The following is a 21,185-nucleotide window of genomic DNA, read 5'->3' on the forward strand; positions in this document are numbered from 1 at the left end:
ATTATAATAGTAATTTAGTGTATATAAATAAAAAGTTCGTTTAGGTTCGCGATCCTGTTCGAGCTCGATATACAGAGTTCGAGTTCGGGCTAGTTTACTAAACGAGCTTCAAAATATGTTCAAACTTGAACTCGAACTCGTTTAAATTCGACTTGAATCGAGTTTTTAACGAATCTAACTCGAATAGTTCGCGAGTAGCTTGACTCATTTAGACTCCTATTTTTAAGCCTTCTGTTAATTCATTTTGCTGTTAAAATAGTTGATACTTCAATTTAATTTATTACAATAACCTTGTAGTTCTGAAAGATAAACATCCTTGTTTCTGTCTCACACATTCTTCCATCATCAATGGCTTCCTATCACTCACACCTACCAACAATCTTGAAAATATATCACAAAAAACCTCATTTCAAACCCTCAGCAAACCAAATTACTTTTTCACTTCTACAATCTAATTCAACCCATTTCATTTCAAAGCGATATGCAGCAAATAAACCCCAACCCCATCTCACTTTTCACATAAACCCTTGTTCTACAACAACAAAATTATCATCAACAACAACAACAACAACAACCACAAATGGGTTTCTTGAAAAAGTCGAAAAGGATGAAACTTTACCATTAAATGAAGACTCCCCTGTGAAATTTGTATTTTGGGTATTTTTATGGGCATCTGTTTCTGTTGCTTTATATGCATTTTGTCCTGGGGATGCTAAAGCACAAGAAGTTGGTGTGAGATCGATAAAAGCTTCAAAATTTGGGGTAAAATTTGCAAATTTCTTAAGAGGGTCGGGTTGGCCCGATGAGGTTGTGGTGTTTGCTTTGGCTGCATTGCCGGTGATTGAGCTCCGTGGTGCTATTCCTGTTGGGTATTGGTTGCAACTCAAGCCTCTTCTTCTAACCACTTTATCTGTTCTTGGGTTAGTCCACTTTCTTAATTTTATTACATTTGTTATATTATTACTTTTGCTTATGTTAATTAATATGTTTTTTTTTTGTTAAATTTATTTTCTGGTCTATCACATAGGCTTCTTGATCAAATTGGTGTGACCAACAATATTATTTTTTTTTTTTTTATAATAAACGAGTTTTCGGTATTTATTGGAGAAAATGGAGATATGTTTATTGGATCATTAGAATAATTGGTTGTTTCTGCATGTATTTGGATGAAATTGGTGTGATTTCTTTGGGATTTTACAGGAGAACAGAGATTTGACTAAGGGTAGTTTTACTTTATGTGTCTATGTGATCAACAGAATAAGAAAATAATGTTTTGTGTAAGCCAAATGCATATAAATCTTTGTAATAGGGATGTTTAGCAATGATGACGTTTGATATAGGAAAATTGTTGGAATTAGGTCGTATTGGGATTTGATATAGGAAATTGTTTGAATTAGGCCGTTTAGGCTTTTGATATAAGAAAATTGTTGAAATTAGGCTGTTTTAGGTGATTATTGTCATTTAGAATGATTGTAAACCTAGGATGATATAGGCATTTGTAGTTTTCATAAACCAGAAATTAAACATAGTCTTAAACAACACCATAATATATTTCAACTAAAGTGAGGTAACATAAGTCATATCATTACTGCGAATCTTCTAATGACTGTATTTACTTACCCAAAGCTTCACTTAACATGCCTAAGCTAAAAGTGTTTACGAACTGTTTCAGCTATTGATTCTGTTACTTCAACTTCTTTGACTGAACCACCCATCTGTAGGTTTTTTTTACTTTTCATTTTATTTTTTTACTACCAAGCATAAACTGATACTAAGTAGTGCGTACCCAAGTACTATATCCGGTGAACGATTCTTTGACTGATAGTCAAATCGGTTGTTTACCCAATATGTATAGCCAACAGACAATGAATACAAAGTTAAGGATAAACAAATTGGGGAAAGATCAACTAAGAAGTCAAATATTGCTAATAAACCTAAGAACCATAATTAAACATGGATTGAAGTCATTTAAGCTGTCAATTTTACATGATTGAATAATTATATAAATACATTTTAGCTTTTGATAGAATTCTAAAGCCTTAAAGTTGATAAAAGTTGCATTTTTAAAAAATTCATCTAGATGAAGATGAAATTGGATGCATTTATGCATCTGCAAAAAAACCTAATGTTTTCAGCGAAGATTTATAAACATAGAACTTATGATTTTTCCCGCTCATAATAAAAGATTTAGGCGGTTCTTAGCTGTTTATAGCTCTATATACCCAAGTATGTCACAATTTGTTGGCCAGTTTTGTTGATTGCCTTTGTAAAGAATTCTTTTAGATGTTTGCTCCATTAGTGTTGCAGGTGGGGTTCTAGTTATTTAAGTGTTCTTGTTTCTGGAGTCTTGAGTTTGGCCACATGTTCATCATTTGACATAAGAAGATGTGATTCACCTATAATATAGATGGCATATATATGAACATGTGGCTGTAACTCTAAAATAAAGGTTATTTTGTTATAAGTACCATAGCCATAGGCAGCTACACTAAATCGGACAGATTTTGAGGGAAGTTTACTTATTGAATCCAGTCTAGGTACTTATCATTTTACTCTAAAATAAAGGTTATTAAATCTAGGTACTTATCGTTTTACTCATTGTTCTATAAACTCCTAAACCCTCCTTAAACAGCCTATTACATCAGATCTGTCACGTTTATGCATCATAGGTTTCTCCAATGCTTAATTAACTTAGTCCTACAAGTGGTTGTAGAAGACACCCGACTAGTCGGGATTTTAAACTAGTCCGACTAGTGTTCGCTTCGCCAATTTATCTGTCAAAATTATCAAAAGTCCAATTTAGTCGGTCAAAGTTAGATTTATTAGTTCAAAGTTGGATTCATTCGGTCAAAGAAGGTCAAATGAAGTCAAAGTTGGTTAACGTTCGACTAGTCTCTAACTTGGTCGATTAATCCCTACAAGGTCCCAACCGACTAATCTACAACAACAACAACAAAACCCAATACCACATGAGTGGTGTATGGGGAGGTGAGATGTAGACAATCCTTCCCCTATCCGAGAATAAAGACAAGTCATTTCTCCACCCAGAGTGAAACACTCTCAAAAGTAGAGAAAGTCATCCCTCTCTCTATTCGACGGATAAAGAGATTGCTTCCGAGAGGACCTCCGGCCTTTAAGTAGGAAAAAGTTTTTTAAAAAAAATAAAAAATAATAAAATAAAAATAAGTAGACGCTATGAAAATGGTAGAATCAAATTTCCATGGGTTTTAAATCCTGCCTGGAATTTAATTTAGGCTCTAAGAGTCAGTCAAGTCGCCAATAAATCGACGATTGCTGTCGACTCAATAGAGCCTAGCCGACTAATCTACAAATAGTGATTTTTACAAGCTTTGTCTTAAATCAAGAATCAATCTTAAATACTAAGCCCACTGTTGTAAAAGTCGGCCCAATTGGCCAATGCATCAGCCGACACATCGGCTTGGGACTAGCCCGTTTCGAGTCGCCCAAAAAAGCCTTAAAAGTCGGTCAACGCTAAAAAGTCGGATCAAAGTTGCTCCTGATTCAGGTCATGTAAGTTACGACACGTACAAATTCAAAGTTGGTAATAAAAATTATATATTTTAAAATTAGATTTTCTGTCATATATCTATGTATGCGTGTGTGCGTGCGTGCGTATTTTTTTACTAAAAGTCAACGTTGGTTAACGCCCGACTCGCCCCCGAGTCATCCCTCCATGGTCTCGATGCACTCGTCCTCGACTTGCAACTTTTACAACCTTGACTAAGCCATAGGGTAATTTGATGTTTCAAACGGGCTAAACAAGTTGGGTTGGTCATATGTTTGTTTGGTGTGAATGTATGTATTTATTCAATGCAATCAATTATGCTCAAGAATATAAATGATATGATGATGTTAGAAAATAACCATCTCGAAGTACCCTAGTGGTTGGAAATGGTCATGGTTAAGCCTTGTACATCTGAGTTCAAGTATTCGCTATGAGAAAACCTTTTTAAAGAAAGAATAGATGTTAGAAAATAGTACTAAAGTGAAAGAATAGAATATAAGTTAAAGGGCCAAGCAGTATCGAGGTGATCCTTCAACAAAGAGGTTATGGGTTAAGTTAGTATATATATGCGTGAAAAAATTCGTGTGGGTTTGCCTTTAAAAAAAAGCAAGTTGATGACATAATAAGAAAAAGTTCATCCATATTTCATACCATTAACAGATGAGGATAAACAAAAAAAAATGAAATTAACAAAAAGTTGAGGGAAAAAAAGAGACGCGTCTCAAACGCATGTATACTCTAAGAACTAAAGAATGTTCAATTAGTTGAACTAAATGCAATATACAGTTCATGAGTTAATCCCAAATCCCTTGTTTGTAGACCCCTTTAAGTTCTAACCGCATGCAGAACCCTCTATGAAGGCGTAGAAATTCTTACGATACCCATTGTTTGCCTCTCTTTTTCTTTTTCTAACGTTAGTTACTAACTCTAAACGACAGAAATCTAAATCGAATAGACTAGCAAGACAATATGATTTTTTTTTTTCTTGATGCTCTGATACATATTATTATACCATATATGCAATTCAAGTTATGTGGCTATGGTCAAGGTCTCCCGTTGTCATTACTTGAAAAATAAGTAAAACTGGGAGCTTGTTGTATAGTTGACTTGGACCATTATAGTATTTGACATGTTTCATTGGATACATTTATTTGTTAATCATATCATTTAATCGTTAGAAGTTCTAAATTGTATCTTCTTACATTGAAATAAGAGAGAACCACAACCCAAATTGAAGCTAAAACTGTATATACTGGAAATTGTAAGTTAAGCACGAGCTTCGTGTCCATTCTTAGGAAACAAATAAAATGTAAAGAAATGAAATTAAAATTAACTATAACTTGCATTTTACTTTAGATGACTCTTACTAAAAATTTGGATTATTTGAATAATGGAACACAAATAAGTAACTGGTTGAATCTTGTTAGACCACAAAATATAATATATTTCGCTTGTTCAACATCACTATTGTTAGCAAACTGAGGTTATGAACTAGGAAGCAATGTATAACATGGTTTGGATCTTAATTTTTTGCAGAAACATGGTACCTGTCCCTTTAATCATACTCTACTTAAAACCACTAGCAGCGTTTTTGGCTGGAAACAATAAGCCAGCATCTCGATTCCTAGACCTACTGTTTGAGAAGGCAAAACGGAAAGCGGGTCCCATCGAAGAGTTCCAATGGCTCGGTCTAATGCTATTTGTTGCAGTACCATTCCCAGGCACTGGTGCATGGACAGGTGCCATCATAGCATCAATTCTTGATATCCCATTTTGGTCAGCTGTATCTGCAAACTTTTTTGGGGTTGTGTTAGCTAGCCTTTTGGTCAATATGTTGGTCAACATTGGCCTCAAATACGCTGTTGTTGCTTGTATTGTAATGTTCACCGCATCCGGATTCATGTGGACCATGCTCCGTGCTTTGAAAAAACGTCTCACCCCTTCGTCGCCATGTTGATTCTGCTGTGTACTAACTTCTAATTAAATAAAGTTGATGCTAATTTGATTTTGATTTTGATTTTAATTTTAATTTTTTTAGATCAATTTCAGCATTTACTTGTTTCAAAAGGTTTTTTTTTTTTTTCTCCTTTCTGGAAACCTTAATTGGTGCACGCCAGATAAGCTTACTTGTTTATAAAGCTGTTTGGTGAGGTACACATTTGAGATGTACTAAAACACTGTACAATCCATCAAATGCATCTTATTGACATTTTAAGTTCACACATAGTTTTTGTTGTTAAGAGGTGGCAAAAGAGCATATCGGATGGGTCTGGCTATATGTATAAACTAGATTTATGAGCCCGTGCGTTGCACGGCGGCTCTATAAAAAGGTATTCGAAAACGTTAGTATTGATTTTCTCACATAAGTAAGACGATTTATTGCACATTGTTCCATTCAAATCCAAATTTAGACTTACAGGGGAATATAAAATGATATAATGGTTTTTGATGCTTGGTCGAGATCGAGCATCAACACCTAAAAGTATTTTGCCTTTCAAAGTTTGCAAACTTGCACCAACACTCATTGACCTGGGACTCCTAACCTCATCCACTTACATAAAGGGTAAGTATCCATTAACAATAGCATCCATTAACCCATTTTCTAAGTGTAAGGTAAGGTTCATTGATTGCTACCAAATTTGTTAACTCTTGTTCACCATGACCCATGTTTAGCTTTTGTTTCATTACATTCTTCAATTGCTCCAAGCTTTCTCGTTTCTATTCCTTGTGATAGAGGAGTCATACCTTCATGTGACACCTAAAATTATAATAAAATCAAAAATTTAACGTGGGTTAACGTATACTGAAAGATAGTTGTAGAAAGAATACGTAAAATACGCTAAAAAACACCCAATTAGTACTTTTAGTGCATAAAACCACTAAACTCATTTCACTCAGAAACTAATAGTATTATTATTGTATCATAACTTGTGTTAATATCTAAAAATCAACTATCTCAGGTATGTTATATATATATATATATATATATATATATATATATATATATATATATATATATATATATATATATATATAGCCAAAAGTTCAAACGAGAACTATAAAAAAAGTGAGAACTGCGAGAACTTTTGATTTATAAAGATTTTCACATGTAACTAGATTGAATCACACATAAACCTTGATAAAGCGTATGAATGAACATAAAATAGTTGAAAACCATTTATAATTTACCTATATAATTAAATATATAGTTTCTTGTTCACATGTGCATATTTGTTTCCGAACATGTGAACAGTTTCATATAATTAACAATTTAACATGTAATTTGAGCTAATGAACATATGTTTGTTAATGATATGTGCATTAATTAACATTTGCATGTAATTTGTTGCATTTAAACGTATAAAAACTATTAAATTAAATAGTTCTCGCAGTTCTCACCGAAAGGTGGTTCTCGTTTGAACCTCATATATATATATATATATATATATATATATATATATATATATATATATATATATATATATATATATATATATATATATATATATATATAGTGTAGCAATCCATGGCTAAGCAACTTTTGGGGTACAAACTGAATAAGTAAATATGTGCCGCACATTTTATAAATTTTAGTAAAAAGCCTAAAAAACGCGGAGGGGTAATATGGTCATTTTATAATTATCACCAATTAACGTGTTCCTCTCTCTCCTTTCCTGCAAAACCTTCCCCAACCCCCAAATTTCACTTTGACTCACGAAGTCACGATTCCTTATCTACCATCAACCCTAATCTCAGAACCCTAATTGACACAATTCACATAATTGATTGCAAATCTGGAGCAATTAAAAACAGTTGATCAATGTAAAGAATTTCGACGTCGCGTCAAATCAATTGGTGAAGCTCGATCCAAATCTAAAGAGGACCGTATCGTTACGACGGTGTAGCAAGATGAAGACACAATCAATTATATCTTGTATCTATATCCCGTACTTCGTTCTTCATCTTCAAGTTACCTTCAGACTTCAACACGCTGGATTTTTGTTGATGATGATACATGCGTATTGCTAGCTCAATAGGTCGTACTAAATTAGCTTTGAATTCCTATTCGATTAAGAATCTGCTCGTATTTGCTTCGGTCGTCTTTTTTTCATCTCCTCGGTTTATTCGTATCTAGCTATATATAATCACTTAAAACAATATTTTTATTTAGTACAATTTGAATGGTTTTTTACGTTACTGATTATTGTTTCAAGTGATATTCCGTTAATAATGGTGAAGAGATCTGGCAATTATTTAGTTAATATATAACACGCACATAAGGTGTTTGATGAAATGTCTCAAAAAATGCACTTTTTGAGAAATTTGATTACAATTATGAAATCGGTTCTAAGGTAATTGAAAATTTCATAAATTGATAAATGTATGTTTATATTGTATATAACATATGTAGCTGATTTTGTATAATTAAGATGTGTTAATAGCTTTACGTACGGATGGTATATAACTAGTTAGCTCTGTATGAAGTTTGAAGAGTAATGAAGTTATGTATAGCTTAGTTTTATTAATTGTATGTTATCCTATGTGAAGTTTATATGGTTTTTGTTGTGGATTTAATGAAATGCTGGTTTATAGAACTTAAGTTTGACTTGAAAAGTTAAAGTGTAGGTCTGTTTTTATGAGCTTGTTAGAGTGAATCCATAGGGCGTATAGTGTAATTGTTCATTTCTAAAAGAGTTTTTTTAGGCTTTCTATAGTGTTATGATAAATACTATGTAATAGCATTGAGAGTGTGTTTTGATACTCAATCATTCTGTCTAGTAGGTGAAAGGAACCATTTTCAATGTAGATGCAAATGGAGCATATGTTGATATCACAGCAAAATCTTCTGCATTCTTACCATTTAGAGAAGCAAGTATTCATGGTATACAACATGTTGAAGAGGCTGGCATATTTCCTGGCATGCGTGAAGAGTTTGTTATTATTGGTGAAAATGAACACTATGATAGCTTAATCTTGAGCTCAAGGCAAATTCAGTACGACCTCGCGTGGGAACGATGTCGACAGCTTCAAGCTGAAGATGTTGTGCTGAAGGGTAAGGTAACTAAAACTTGAAAAATGACACAATGTCATATTTTCTGCTAACTATTTAATTCTGAAATATTTTATGGTAGAAATAATAATATACTACGTATTGTTTATTACATGTATTTGTATAGGTTGTCGGTGCCAACAAAGGTGGAGTTGTGGCAATCGTTGAGGGACTTCATGGATTTGTTCCGTTTTCACAAATTTCTTCGGTTGGTTCCTTAACCTTGATCACTATTATTTCAAAAATATTCATCATGAAAAGAAGTAAATTAGACTATTTCAATTTTTATGTCTATAAGACAACTTCAATTTCTGATTGGTGTTGGGTTCTTGTATATGCTTATTGTAAGTTTTGTATATTTGTTACTTGGATTTGACATTCACGATCCAAAATATTTACCAGTTTGGGAGTTTCTTTTCTTGAACCTAAATAAATGAGTTTATAGAGTTAGTTGATGATTATATCAACAGTTTGTTACATGCTCTGTATAATTTACATATGGTTATTTTAAATTTTAAGGCTTCATAGAAATTGTACACAATATTGACACTTTGTTGTTGTATCATTAAGTGGATTTAACTTTGTTATTGTATTTGTCAGTTCAACCTAACACTAGTATAGATGAAATTTACCAAATTTGTTTGTCAATTAACTCGTATGAAATTTACAACTGTCTCTCTCAAGCTGAAACTAATTATACACATGCTTTGGAGGTTAGCATGAATATTAATACTTGGTTTAATATAAACTTTTTTTTTTTTTTTTTTTTTGCTCAAATTTTTCATCAGAACTAAACGTTTTTGGTTTAAAGCATACATTTTTAATCTTTATTTTATTTTTTGCGGTCACTTACGCTAACCCTAGAATGTTATATGTCGTTGTAGAGGGAGAAAATGAAATTGCACATGGAATACATGGAGTCGCTTAAAAAGTTTGAGGAGAAGTGGATGAAGAACCGTTCGAAACATGGAACTAATGGCTTCATGAATGGTGGAGAGGTAATTATGATTATTCATCTTGTTTTTTCATCATTCATAACCTCATTTTTATCATTCATCACCTCCTTTTTATCATTCATTATATCTTTTTTATCATTCATCTTGTGTTTAATCATTCATCACCTACTTTTTTATTATTCATCTTGTTTTTTATGATTCGATCACCTTCTTTTTTATCATTCATCGCCTTATTTTTATCATTCATCTGGTTTTTTTTATCATTCTTCACCTCATTTTTTTTGCAAATATTTTATCATTCATTATATCCTTTTTTTTTTTTATCATTTATCACCTAATTTTTATCATTCATCACCTTCTTTTTTATCATTCATTGCCTCATTTTTATCATTCATCTTCTTTTTTATCATTCATCACGTTATTTTGTCATTCTTCGCTTATCATTCATCAGGTATCTTTATCATTCATCGGATATTTTTATCATTCATGGGATACTTTTTATCATTCATCACGTTCTTTTATCATTCATCGTTTATCATTCATCATCAGCTACCTCTATCATTCATTTGGTATTTTTATCAAATATCGGGTATTTTGATGAATGATAAATGTTTGATGAATGATAATGTTTGATGAATGATACTGTTTTTTGATAAATGAGAAGTGTTTGATGAATGATAGCATTATGATGAATGATAACCGTATTCTGATAAAAGATAAGTGTTTTTTATATGAATGACAACAATTAGATGAATGCTAATTGTTTGGTAATTGGGCATTTGGTCTAGTGGTATGATTCTCGCTTTCGATGCGGGAGGTCCCGAGTTCGATTCTCGGAATGCCCTATTCTAATCATATTATATCAACTATTTGAAACTCCACTACTTTTGTAACTATATTAAAATGTTTGATGATATAAAAAATTTTAATGCAAGATAATCATTTTGTGATAAATGGTTATTGTTTTCTTATGAATGATAACCGATTTTTAAAAAATGATAACTATTTGATGAAAAATAATTTAGATGAATGATAATTTTTTCTAATGAATGATAAATGTTTGATGAATGATAAATGTTTGATGAATGATAATTGTCTGATGAATGATAATTGTTTTTCTATGAATGATAATTATTTTTTGATGAATGGTTAATATTTTTCGATGAATGATAAACGTTTTTCGATGAATGGTTAATATTTTTCGATGAATGCTAAACGTTTTTCGATGAATGATAAATGTTTGATGATAAATGTTTTTCGATGAATGATAAATGTTTTTCTGATGGTTGGTGGTGGTTAGGGTGGTGGGTGGCGGTGGTTGGTTGTGGTGGGTGGTGGTGGTTGGTTGTGGTGGGTGGTGGTTGGTTGTGGTGGTCGTGGGTGGTGGAGGTGGGTGATGGTGGTGGTGGCAGTAGTGGTGGTGGTTGGTGGTGGTGGTGGTGCTGCTGGTGGTGGGGGTTGGGTGGTGGTGGTGGTGATGGTGGCGGGTGGTGGTGAGTGGTGGTGGGTGGAGGGAGGTAGGTGGTGGTGGGTGGGTGGAGGTGGGTGGTGGTGGATGGTAGTGGGTGGTGGTGGTTGGTGGGTGGTGGTGGTGGTGGGTGGGGGGGTTGGTGGTGGGTAGGGGTGGTTATGGGTGTTGGTGGCGGTGATGGGAGGTGGTGGGTGATGGTGGTGTGTGGTGGTGGTTGTGGATCGAGGTGGGCGGGTGGTGGTGGTCGTGGTTGGTGGTGGCAGTAGTGGTGGTGGTGGTGGGTGGTGGTTGAGAGGGGGGTGGTGGGTGGTGGTTGGTGGTGGGGGTGGTGGTAGGTGGTTGCGGGGTGGTGGTGGCTGGTGGCAAATGGTGGTGGTGATGGGTGGTGGGGGGTGGTGGTGATGCTGGCGGTGGGTGGTGGTGGTTGGTGTCGTGGAGGTTGGTGGTAGTGTTGGGTGGTGGTGGTGGTGGCGTGAGGCGGGTGGTGGTGGTAGGTGGTGGTGGTGGTTGGTTGCGGGGTGGTGGTGGGTGGTGGTGGCGAGAGGCAAATGGTGGTGGTGATGGGTGGTGGGGGTGGTGGTGATGCTGGCGGTGGGTGGTGGTGGTTGGTGTCGTGGAGGTTGGTGGTAGTGTTGGGTGGTGGTGACGGGAGGCGGGTGGTGGTGGTGGGTGGTGGTGGTGGTTGTGGTGGGTGGAGGTGATGGGTGGGTGGTGGTGGTGGTGGTGGCGGGTGGTGGTGTTGGTTGATGGTGGCGGGTGGTGGTGATGTGTGGTTGTGGTGGTGGTGGTGGTGATGGTGGCGGGTGGCGGGTGGTGGTGGTGGTGATGGGTGGCGGGTGGTGGTGGCGGGTGGCGGTGGTGGTTAATTGTGGCGGGAGGCGGGTGGTGGCGGCGGGTGGTGGGTGGTGGTGGTAGTGGTGGTTGATGGTGGCGGGTGGTGGTGGTGGTGGCGGGAGGCGGGTGGTGGGAGGTGGTTGGTGGTGGGAGGTGGTGGTTGGTGGGTGGTGGTAGTGATGGGTGGTGGTGGTTGGTGGTGGTGGTGGGTGGTGGTTGGTGGTGGTGGTGGGTGGGTGGTGGTGGTGGTGGGTTGGTGGTAAATAATATGTTAAATTTTGTATATTTAATGTTTATTAATTATAATTTTTAAAATTACTTTTTTATTCTTCCATGCATTTTAAGGTAAAATGAAGTTTTATTATAATTTGTGATCCACATTTGCTTATCCGGTTTGTATTCGTTTTAAACTTAGTCATGGATCGTGTGTGTATATATATATATATATATATATATATATATATATATATATATATATATATATATATATGTATATATATGTATATATATATTTGTTTAATAAAAGCCACCTACCCAAAACTACTTCACTCAAAACTACTTCGCCTATCTCACATGTATAGTTGTTTACACTATTGGCTTGAAACCGGACGATAAATGTAACAGAAGAAACATAAATTGGTTTAAATATTAGATGAACAATTATGCTGATTATTAGAATAAATTAATTGACGATGACTATGTAGAAAGTTGACAACGAATAAAACAATTGAATTGATCGAACTTTGATCTAATAATTCAATCAATATGAAACACAAATAAGATCTAACAGAAAGGAAGTGAGTAAACATTTGCTACTATAGTGTTGAAAAATACAGGGATTATAAACAATGTACCCAAGGTGGCAAAAATGGGTGCGTCGATAACCTGTGAAAATTTGGTAATTTCTTGTAACATGTAAATACAACTCATGTTAATGTATTGCATCAAAAACTTAATATCTATAACTATCAACAGTCATAGATTATATCAACATGTTTAGGTAATTTTTAAAATTCATCAGTTGGACTATTTAGATATTTATAGTGAGATATTACTTGATCCCTAAAGATGAATCGAATTTATGAATAACACGAAAAGTTGTGTTTTCGCATGCAGATACCATCAAAGTTCCAATAAGTTTCGGAGAAACAAACCTTATACGAGTGGTTAACTGTCATACCCCAAATAGGGCCGGGGAAATATGACTTCACAATATCACAACACAAGTATGTATAAACGAGAACGACTCTAAATGAGACGTTTTATAACAAAATTTGAATTTGCAGCGAAAACATAATAATGTTTTACATAATGAAATTCATATGTATATAACAAATGATAAGTCTAATATGTGGACTCCAATGCAACGGCTAACTAAGCATCATAGGGCAGCACACAAGCTAATCTTCACCTGAGACAAACATGCTTAAAATGTCAACAAAATGGTTGAGTGAACATCATAGGTTTAACAATCATAATAAGTTTTAGACCACAAGATTTAGTTCAAAACATCAAAATATTCAATATGCCATGAGTTATAATATCGAACTAAACATTAACCCCTGACACTGTACGGGTGTCGGCAATCATTATTATGTACCCCCTTGACGATTACGCCAATGGGTAGAGACGTCACTCTCAATAGGCCTACTCACAATAATTAAGCTTACAAAATTCCAATTCCAGCAATTAACGCTATTATGGCGGGGATTTGCATGTAACAATAAATACATGTTTAATAAAAGTCTCACGAAGTTGCATATCAAATAGTTTATGTACTTGTGTCTAAATTGTAAATCATTTAAAAGCAAGCATATGTCTCACCCCAAAAGTTGTAAAACAGTTAATAAATAGTAAAAATGGGGCTATGAAGTTCACCTTAGTAGCAAGTAAGATATTTCACGCAAGAAGTATGAACGGAGTATGAAATCGGAGATCTCAACCTAGAGATATAACGTTTTAATTAGTTAATGTCTAATAGACATAAAGTTTGTTTATTAATATAGCAAACTATATTAACAGTGACGGTTTTCGAGAAAAGTTCATATTTCTCAAAAGTTTCTATTTTTAGAAACCTACTAATTATGAAAAGCTTCCACTTATAGTAAGCTTCTAGTTTAAGAGTTATAATTCTTAACAAAGATGTTGTACAATCTCGCCCAAACTTCGTTGCTATCATGCAAGTCACTCGAATGATCAGTTGCTACCGGGCGCCCAGGATTCTTGACCAGAATCAAAGTCATGGCATTCGAAATCCATAAGCGGTTCCCATAAGGCAACAAGGACCACCCTAGGCCACAAGTAGCGGTGATGTTTGTAGACTTTGTACGTTATCTTTAATTATAACCTTCATGCTAAAGGTGTATACAGACAACGAATTATTAATGTACTTAACAATTATATATAGGTGATAATATAACTTATTTTGATTAAGGTGTTACCATATGAATAGATAGGTTTACAAGTTATAGTAATATCATATAATATTATCCCATGTATATATATAATTATTGTAAAACGATTTGAATATCATATGAATATAGTTTAGTATGAAACATTAATATATACACAGTATAGTTTAGTTAAAAAAAAGAATAAAAAAATAACATCTTAAAATTATTAAGGAGATCCGATCCGTACCAACCAATATGTAAAAAAAAAAAAAAAAAAAAAAAAGACATTATTTTTATAGAACCCATTACAATTTGTAATATGGATATGAACAACAGATTCTTGGTAAACAATTATATCACTTTTGAACAATATGAGTCACAACATATCTTTGTAAATACAGAAAGCAGTTTTTAGTGGACCCATGCTAAACAATACAAGCGAAAACAATTTTAATACTTATTAAACGAGTGAAATCCGTACAAAACAAAACAATATATGAACTAATCAAATATCAAGAAAAAGATGTGATGATATTAGTAGTCAACAAAGAATTTTTCAGTATGTGTCACCGAGTATTTATTTTAATAATATAGTAAACATGATGTAAAGAAATTGTTTTTATCATTCATCGATTTATTAAAAAAAAAAATAATCATATTGGTTGGATGCGCAAATTCATATACATGCAGTAGCATGTATCCATATGAAGTCACGTGTACACAAGAAAATGTGATTACGCACTCTAATTTAATATTGTATAATTCGTAAAAATAAAAATTAACGGAAGAAGTTTATAAGCTTACTTGCAAATTGACGGATGAACAAATGAGCAAGAGACTAATAAGTTGTGAGATGAGTGAATGAATAATTGGTGAAGGCTAACCCCTTTATACAGTGTAGGTGATTAGAATTAGATTTTAATTTGGATTCCTTAAGCATGGTTCCAGAATTTTGTTGAAGATAATAATTACTTTAAAAGAATTGGAGTGAGAATATGAGTGTAATTAAGATAAAATTTTAGGAGTTTGAGTGGGAGTATAAGTTTTTGAGGATAAAATTAATTATTTAATTATTATTTATTTATATATGAAACGTACCCATGTATAATTATTTATTTATTTATTTATTTTTATTATAATTATCATTTATATATTATTTAATAGATAAAATAAAAATAAAAAGATTATATACGTGCAATTTGAAAATGTGATTTCAATATTTACATATTTAGTCCCTTTAGTTTAGTATGCTTTATATTTCAATTTATATAAATAATATAAACTTCAATTAACGTAATGTGTCGACTAAAAATTAATATTTTATCAACGTTGGATTAAAGTAGATTAATTACTTATTTTATTATTTTTAAAGTTTAGTACCTATTATTTAATTAAAAATGTACAGACCTTACTTAACAGGAAGTGTCGACTAAAAACTTACTATTTGGTCAACGTTTTGTTCAAGTAAGTTTTACATTCAATAATAAGCACAAAGGAAAAAGTTCAAAGGTAAAATAGTAAATTAGAAGTGAAAAATGAGGGTCGTTATAGTACCTCCATGTTAATAAAAACTTCGTCCCGAAGTTTTAGGTAGACTTCTCGGATGCATCGGCAGTTGAGAAGAGATGGAGATATTTCCGCTTCATTTGTTCTTCACGTTCCCAGGTATACTCGGGCCCTCTTCGTGAATTCCAACGGATCTTAACATTTTATCATCAATGCGGATATCATCCAATGGAATAACGAGTGTGTCATTAGCAAGACACTCTTTAAGATTTGAGGTGTGAAATGTATGAACTTTAATTAACAGGAAGTGTTGACTAAAAATTACCATTCGGTCAACGTTTTGTTATAACAAAATTCACATTTAATTACAGTGAGAATCTACATTTTCGTCTGTATGAGACCTCAAATGATGTAGCCTTAATACTTAAGTGATAGCTGATCTTGTAAGATAATTCAGCCAAAAGAGCCTGGGTGAATAGAACATCTAGTCTTATGTACTTCATCCAAAACTAGTTCTCAAAAATTTCTGAATAGCGGTGATTTTTATAGGATCGACATGTATTTCTTCACTATCAATTACATACCCAAGAAATTGTACGGTTCGCAGCCAAAATTCACACTTGGAAAAACTTGGCATACAGTTGTTTTTTCTTTAAGAGCTCTAGAATCAATCGCAGATGTTGCTCATGCTCTTTCTCGCTCTTGGAATAGATTAAGATGTCATCGATGAAAACGATCATGAATTGGTCAAGATAGGTTTGCATACACGGTTCATAAGATCCATGAATACAGCAGAAGCATTGGTTAAACCAAAAGGCATGTCAAGAAACTCATAATGTCCGTAACGAGTTCGAAAAATAGTCTTAGAAACAGCAGCTTCTTTGACTCTCAATTGATGATAACCCGACCTAAGATCAAGCTTCGAATAGATACTTGACCCTTGCAGTTGGTCAAACAGGTCATCAATAAGCGGGAGTGGATAACGATTCTTGATGGTTAGCTTATTGAGTTCTTGGTAATCAATACACATTCTCAACGTGCCACCTTTCTTCTTAATGAAAAGAACGGGTGCTCCCCACGGAAACAAGCTAGGACGAATGAAACATTTCTCCAAAAATCCCTGGAGTTGATTGGACAATTCCTTCATTTCGGATGGAGCTAAGTGGTATGGTACCTATGCAATAGGTGCAGCACAGGGCGTGGATAATTTACAAGTGAAGGGTAATATAATATCTAGGGTTGATATTTTTAGTTGACAATATAGAGATAAGGAGTAGGTAAAGGTACACAATGGTCCTAAGGTTGATCAGACCTTATTTCCATCATGATCCATTAGGATTTCTGCATGACTTATCATAATATAACTACGATGATCAAGCGTCATTATATTATACTAAATCATACTTTTATCACTCCATAAGGTTACTACTATGTCATCTAGTCAATATTCATCTTCTTCGAGGTGAATGATTCAGTGGAAAATGAAAGAAAAGAAAATAACATCATTCATTCATTTAAAAGAAAATAACCAGAGTATTACAGAAACTTAACGAAATCTTCCAAAATATAGAAGTACTAAATGATAATATAAAGAACACTATGAGAAATTTCAATGACTCTTTTAGTTGTCAAAAACTCTTCATTATGCCTCTTCATCATCCCGAGCTTCCTCATTATCCCGAGCTTCCTCGACAGTCATCACAAACGCTCGGCCTTTAGCATTTTCCGTGTTACCCTTTTTCTTTGGACACTGGTTGCGAAAATGTCCTTTTTCTCCACAGTCATAGCATGTAGGAACGGTTGCGTTAGCTTTTGTTACAGGTGTACCAGTTGAAGGAACTGCAACCCTACAAGTCTTGGCTATATGACCAATCCTCTTACACTTGGTGCACTCAGCCTTGCACCACCCAGAATGGTGTCTCTCACAACGCTTACAATAAGGTTGTTTCCCAGAATAACCTCCTCTTGAATTTTCGGCAACTTTCTTATTTGAACCTTGGTTTGATTCCTGAGTAGGCTCAAATTTCCTTTTGCCTTCACCAGTCTTAGCTTCGGCTTGTTTATTAATCGCAGACTTTCTCCTCTTAGCCATCATCAAGTTTTGAGCCATAAGTATCACTGCATCTAAGGTCTCTTTACTAGCATCAAAACATTTCCTTGAATCTCGTCAGGAAGACCTTCTATGTATCACTCGATCTTCTTTTGTTCAGTGGGCACCATGTCCGGGCACAATGAAACCAACTCTATAAACCTGTTGGTATAAGCTTCAATATTGGTACCATTGACCTTCAATTCCCAAAACTCAACCTCTAACTTTTGAATTTGGTTCCTTGGGCAAAACTTATCAGTCATCATTCTTTTCACAACGGCCCATGGAATAGCATTAGCAACATCTAGCCCTATAGTTTGGGCATAAGCGTTCCACCAAGTCAAAGCAAGACCACTTAGTGTATGAGTGGCATAGTTCACTCGGTCGACCTCCGCGCAGTTACAGATGCGAAAGATTGATTCAAGTTTTTTGAACCAACGAGTCAATTCGACTGCTTCCTCATTTCCATTGAAGGATGGAGGCTTACAATTCATAAACTCCTTGTAGGTGCATGATGTAGGTGGATTTCCTTAGTTGTTCCCTTGATTATTGTTGCCTTGGGCAGCAGAAAGCAGTTGTTGCGGGAGTCAAAGTAACATTTGGAAGAGCGTTAGCATCACGAGTTGAATGAGACATGATCTTCAATACACAAAAACGGTATTAGTTGAAGAGTTATGGTGCACTAGGCAGCAACACCAATGGATAAGAAAAGGTAGTATGGGTTAGTTAGTGATAATGATGGTGAAGCAAGTGAGTAATTGGGTGTGCGGATAAATCCTTCAGTGTCGGACCCGTCGGTGTCCGAAACGATGACTGGGTGATGGCTAGACATCCTAGAGAAGGAGTATTAAGTAGATTATAAGGCACGGTATGACAACATAGATATAAGGAGAGCATAGTAAGGCAAGCATAGAAATGAGGATTACATTTTAAACTAAGGCAAGAATATAGACAAATAAGTAAGGTGCTTAAACTAAGGCAGGAAAGATTATAGTCCTATAGATTGCTAAGGCACCTAACTAGCACATAAGGCACACATAAAATGCAATCCTGGTTCTCTATAACAACCTGGCTCTGATACCAATCTGTCATAACTCCAAATAGGGCCGGGGAAATATGACTTCACAATATCACAACACAAGTATGTATAAACGAGAACGACTCTAAATGAGACGTTTTATAACAAAATTTAAATTTACAGCTGAAACATAATAATGTTTTACATAATGAAATTCATATGTATATAACAAATGATAAGTCTAATATGTGGACTCCAATGCAACGGCTAACTAAGCATCATAGGGCAGCACACAAGCTAATCTTCACCTGAGATAAACATGCTTAAAATGTCAACACAATGGTTGAGTGAACATCATAGGTTTAACAATGATAATAAGTTTTAGACCACAAGATTTAGGTCAAAACATCAAAATATTCAATATGCCATGAGTTATAATATCGAACTAAACATTAACCCCTGACACTGTACGGGTGTCGGCAATCATTATTATGTACCCCCTTGACGATTACGCCAATGGGTAGAGACGTCACTCTCAATAGGCATACTCACAATAATTAAGCTTGCAAAATTCCAATTCCAGCAATTAACGATATTATGACGGGGATTTGCATGTAACAATAAATACATGTTTAATAAAAGTCTCACGAAGTTGCATATCAAACAGTTTAGGTACTTCTGTCTAAATTGTAAATCATTTAAAAGAAAGCATGTGTCTCACCCCAAAAGTTGTAAAACAGTTAATAAATAGTAAAAATGGGGCTATGAAGTTCACCTTAGTAGCAAGTAAGATATTCCACGCAAGAAGTATGAACGGAGTATGAAATCGGAGATCTCAACCTAGAGATATAACGTTTTAATTAGTTAATGTCTAATAGACATAAAGTTTGTTTATTAATATAGCAAACTATATTAACAGTGACGGTTTTCGAGAAAAGTTCCTATTTCTCAAAAGTTTCTATTTTTAGAAACCTACTAGTTATGAAAAGCTTCCACTTATAGTAAGCTTCTAGTTTAAGAGTTATAATTATTAACAAAGATGTTGTACAATCTCGCCCAAACTTCGTTGCTATCATGCAAGTCACTCGAATGATCAGTTGCTACCGGGCGCCCAGGATTCTTGACCAGAATCTAAGTCATGGCATTCGAAATCCATAAGCGGTTCCCATAAGGCAACAAGGACCACCCTAGGCCACAAGTAGCGGTGATGTTTGTAGACTTTGTACGTTATCTTTAATTATAACCTTCATGTTAAAGGTGTATACACACAACGAATTATTAATGTACTTAACAATTATATATAGGTGATAATATAACTTAGAGTGATTAAGGTGTTACCATATGGATAGATAGGTTTACAAGTTATAGTAATATCACATAATATTATCCCATGTATATATATAATTATTGTAAAACGATTTGAATATCATATGAATAAAGTTTAGTATGAAACATTAATATATACACATTATAGTTTAGTTAAAAAAAAGAATAAAAAAAATAACATCTTAAAATTATTAAGGAGATCCGTACCAACCAATATGTAAAAAAAAAAAAAAAAAAAAAAAACTATTTTTATAGAACCCATTACAATTCGTAATATGGATATGAACAACAGATTCTTGGTAAACAATTATATCACTTTTGAACAATATGAGCCACAACATATCTTTGTAAATAAGAAAGCAGTTTTTAGTGGACCCATGCTAAACAATACAAGCGAAAACAATTTTAATACTTATTAAACGAGTGAAATCCGTACAAAACAAAACAATATATGAACTAATCAAATATCAAGAAAAAGATGTGATGATATTAGTAGTCAACAAAGAATTTTTCAGTATGTGTCACCGAGTATTTATTTTAATAATATAGTAAACATGATGTAAATAAATTGTTTTTATCATTCATCGATTTATTAAAAAAAATAATAATAATCATATTGGTTGGATGCGCAAATTCATATACATGCAATAGCATGTATCCATATGAAGTCACGTGTACACAAGAAAATGTGATTACACACTCTAATTTAATATTGTATAATTCGTAAAAAAAAATTAACGGGAGAAGTTTATAAGCTTACTTGAAAATTGACGGATGAACAAATGAGCAAGAGACTAATAATTTGTGAGATGAGTGAATGAATAATTGGTGAAGGCTAACCCCCTTTATATAGTGTAGGTGGTTAGAATTAGATTGTAATTTGGATTCCTTAAGCATGGTTCTAGAATTTTATTGAAGATAATAATTACTTCAAAAGAATTGGAGTGAGAATAGGAGTTTAATTAAGATAAAATTTTAGGAGTTTGAGTGGGAGTATAAGTTTTTGAGAATAAAAT

At 34.2% G+C, this 21,185-nt stretch overlaps 1 protein-coding gene, 2 long non-coding RNA genes and 1 other non-coding gene across 4 annotated transcripts; 3 read left to right on the top strand and 1 right to left on the bottom strand.

Moving 5' to 3' along the window:
* Positions 1 to 330: 330 nt before the first annotated feature.
* Positions 331 to 5,541, top strand: LOC139858435 (uncharacterized). The gene is made up of 2 exons (XM_071847285.1): positions 331 to 920; positions 5,063 to 5,541. Exons 1-2 carry the CDS (start codon positions 349 to 351, stop codon positions 5,481 to 5,483), a joined length of 993 nt encoding a protein of 330 aa, XP_071703386.1. The 5' UTR covers positions 331 to 348; the 3' UTR covers positions 5,484 to 5,541.
* Positions 5,542 to 5,950: 409 nt separating this feature from the next.
* LOC139857147 (uncharacterized) lies at positions 5,951 to 20,973 on the bottom strand. Its single transcript, XR_011762351.1, has 3 exons — positions 20,930 to 20,973; positions 19,619 to 19,683; positions 5,951 to 6,284 (listed from the first exon to the last, which is right to left on the bottom strand). It is a non-coding gene; the product is annotated as an uncharacterized lncRNA (long non-coding RNA).
* On the top strand, positions 7,229 to 8,899 carry LOC139858893 (uncharacterized). The gene is made up of 3 exons (XR_011763104.1): positions 7,229 to 7,563; positions 8,309 to 8,584; positions 8,704 to 8,899. It is a non-coding gene; the product is annotated as an uncharacterized lncRNA (long non-coding RNA).
* On the top strand, positions 10,306 to 10,377 carry TRNAR-UCG (transfer RNA arginine (anticodon UCG)). Its single transcript has one exon. It is a non-coding gene; the product is annotated as a tRNA-Arg (tRNA).
* Positions 20,974 to 21,185: the final 212 nt, after the last annotated feature.

Source organism: Rutidosis leptorrhynchoides, chromosome 7 (assembly GCF_046630445.1).
Source record: "Rutidosis leptorrhynchoides isolate AG116_Rl617_1_P2 chromosome 7, CSIRO_AGI_Rlap_v1, whole genome shotgun sequence".
NCBI lineage: Eukaryota > Viridiplantae > Streptophyta > Magnoliopsida > Asterales > Asteraceae > Rutidosis > Rutidosis leptorrhynchoides.

Bases quoted from the DNA above. Each gene is read 5' to 3' on its own strand.
- LOC139858435 (XM_071847285.1), top strand. From the start codon at position 349: ATGGCTTCCTATCACTCACACCTACCAACAATCTTGAAAATATATCAC. The intron at 921-5,062 runs GTTAGTCCACTT...AATTTTTTGCAG, and splicing joins ACCACTTTATCTGTTCTTGG to AAACATGGTACCTGTCCCTT.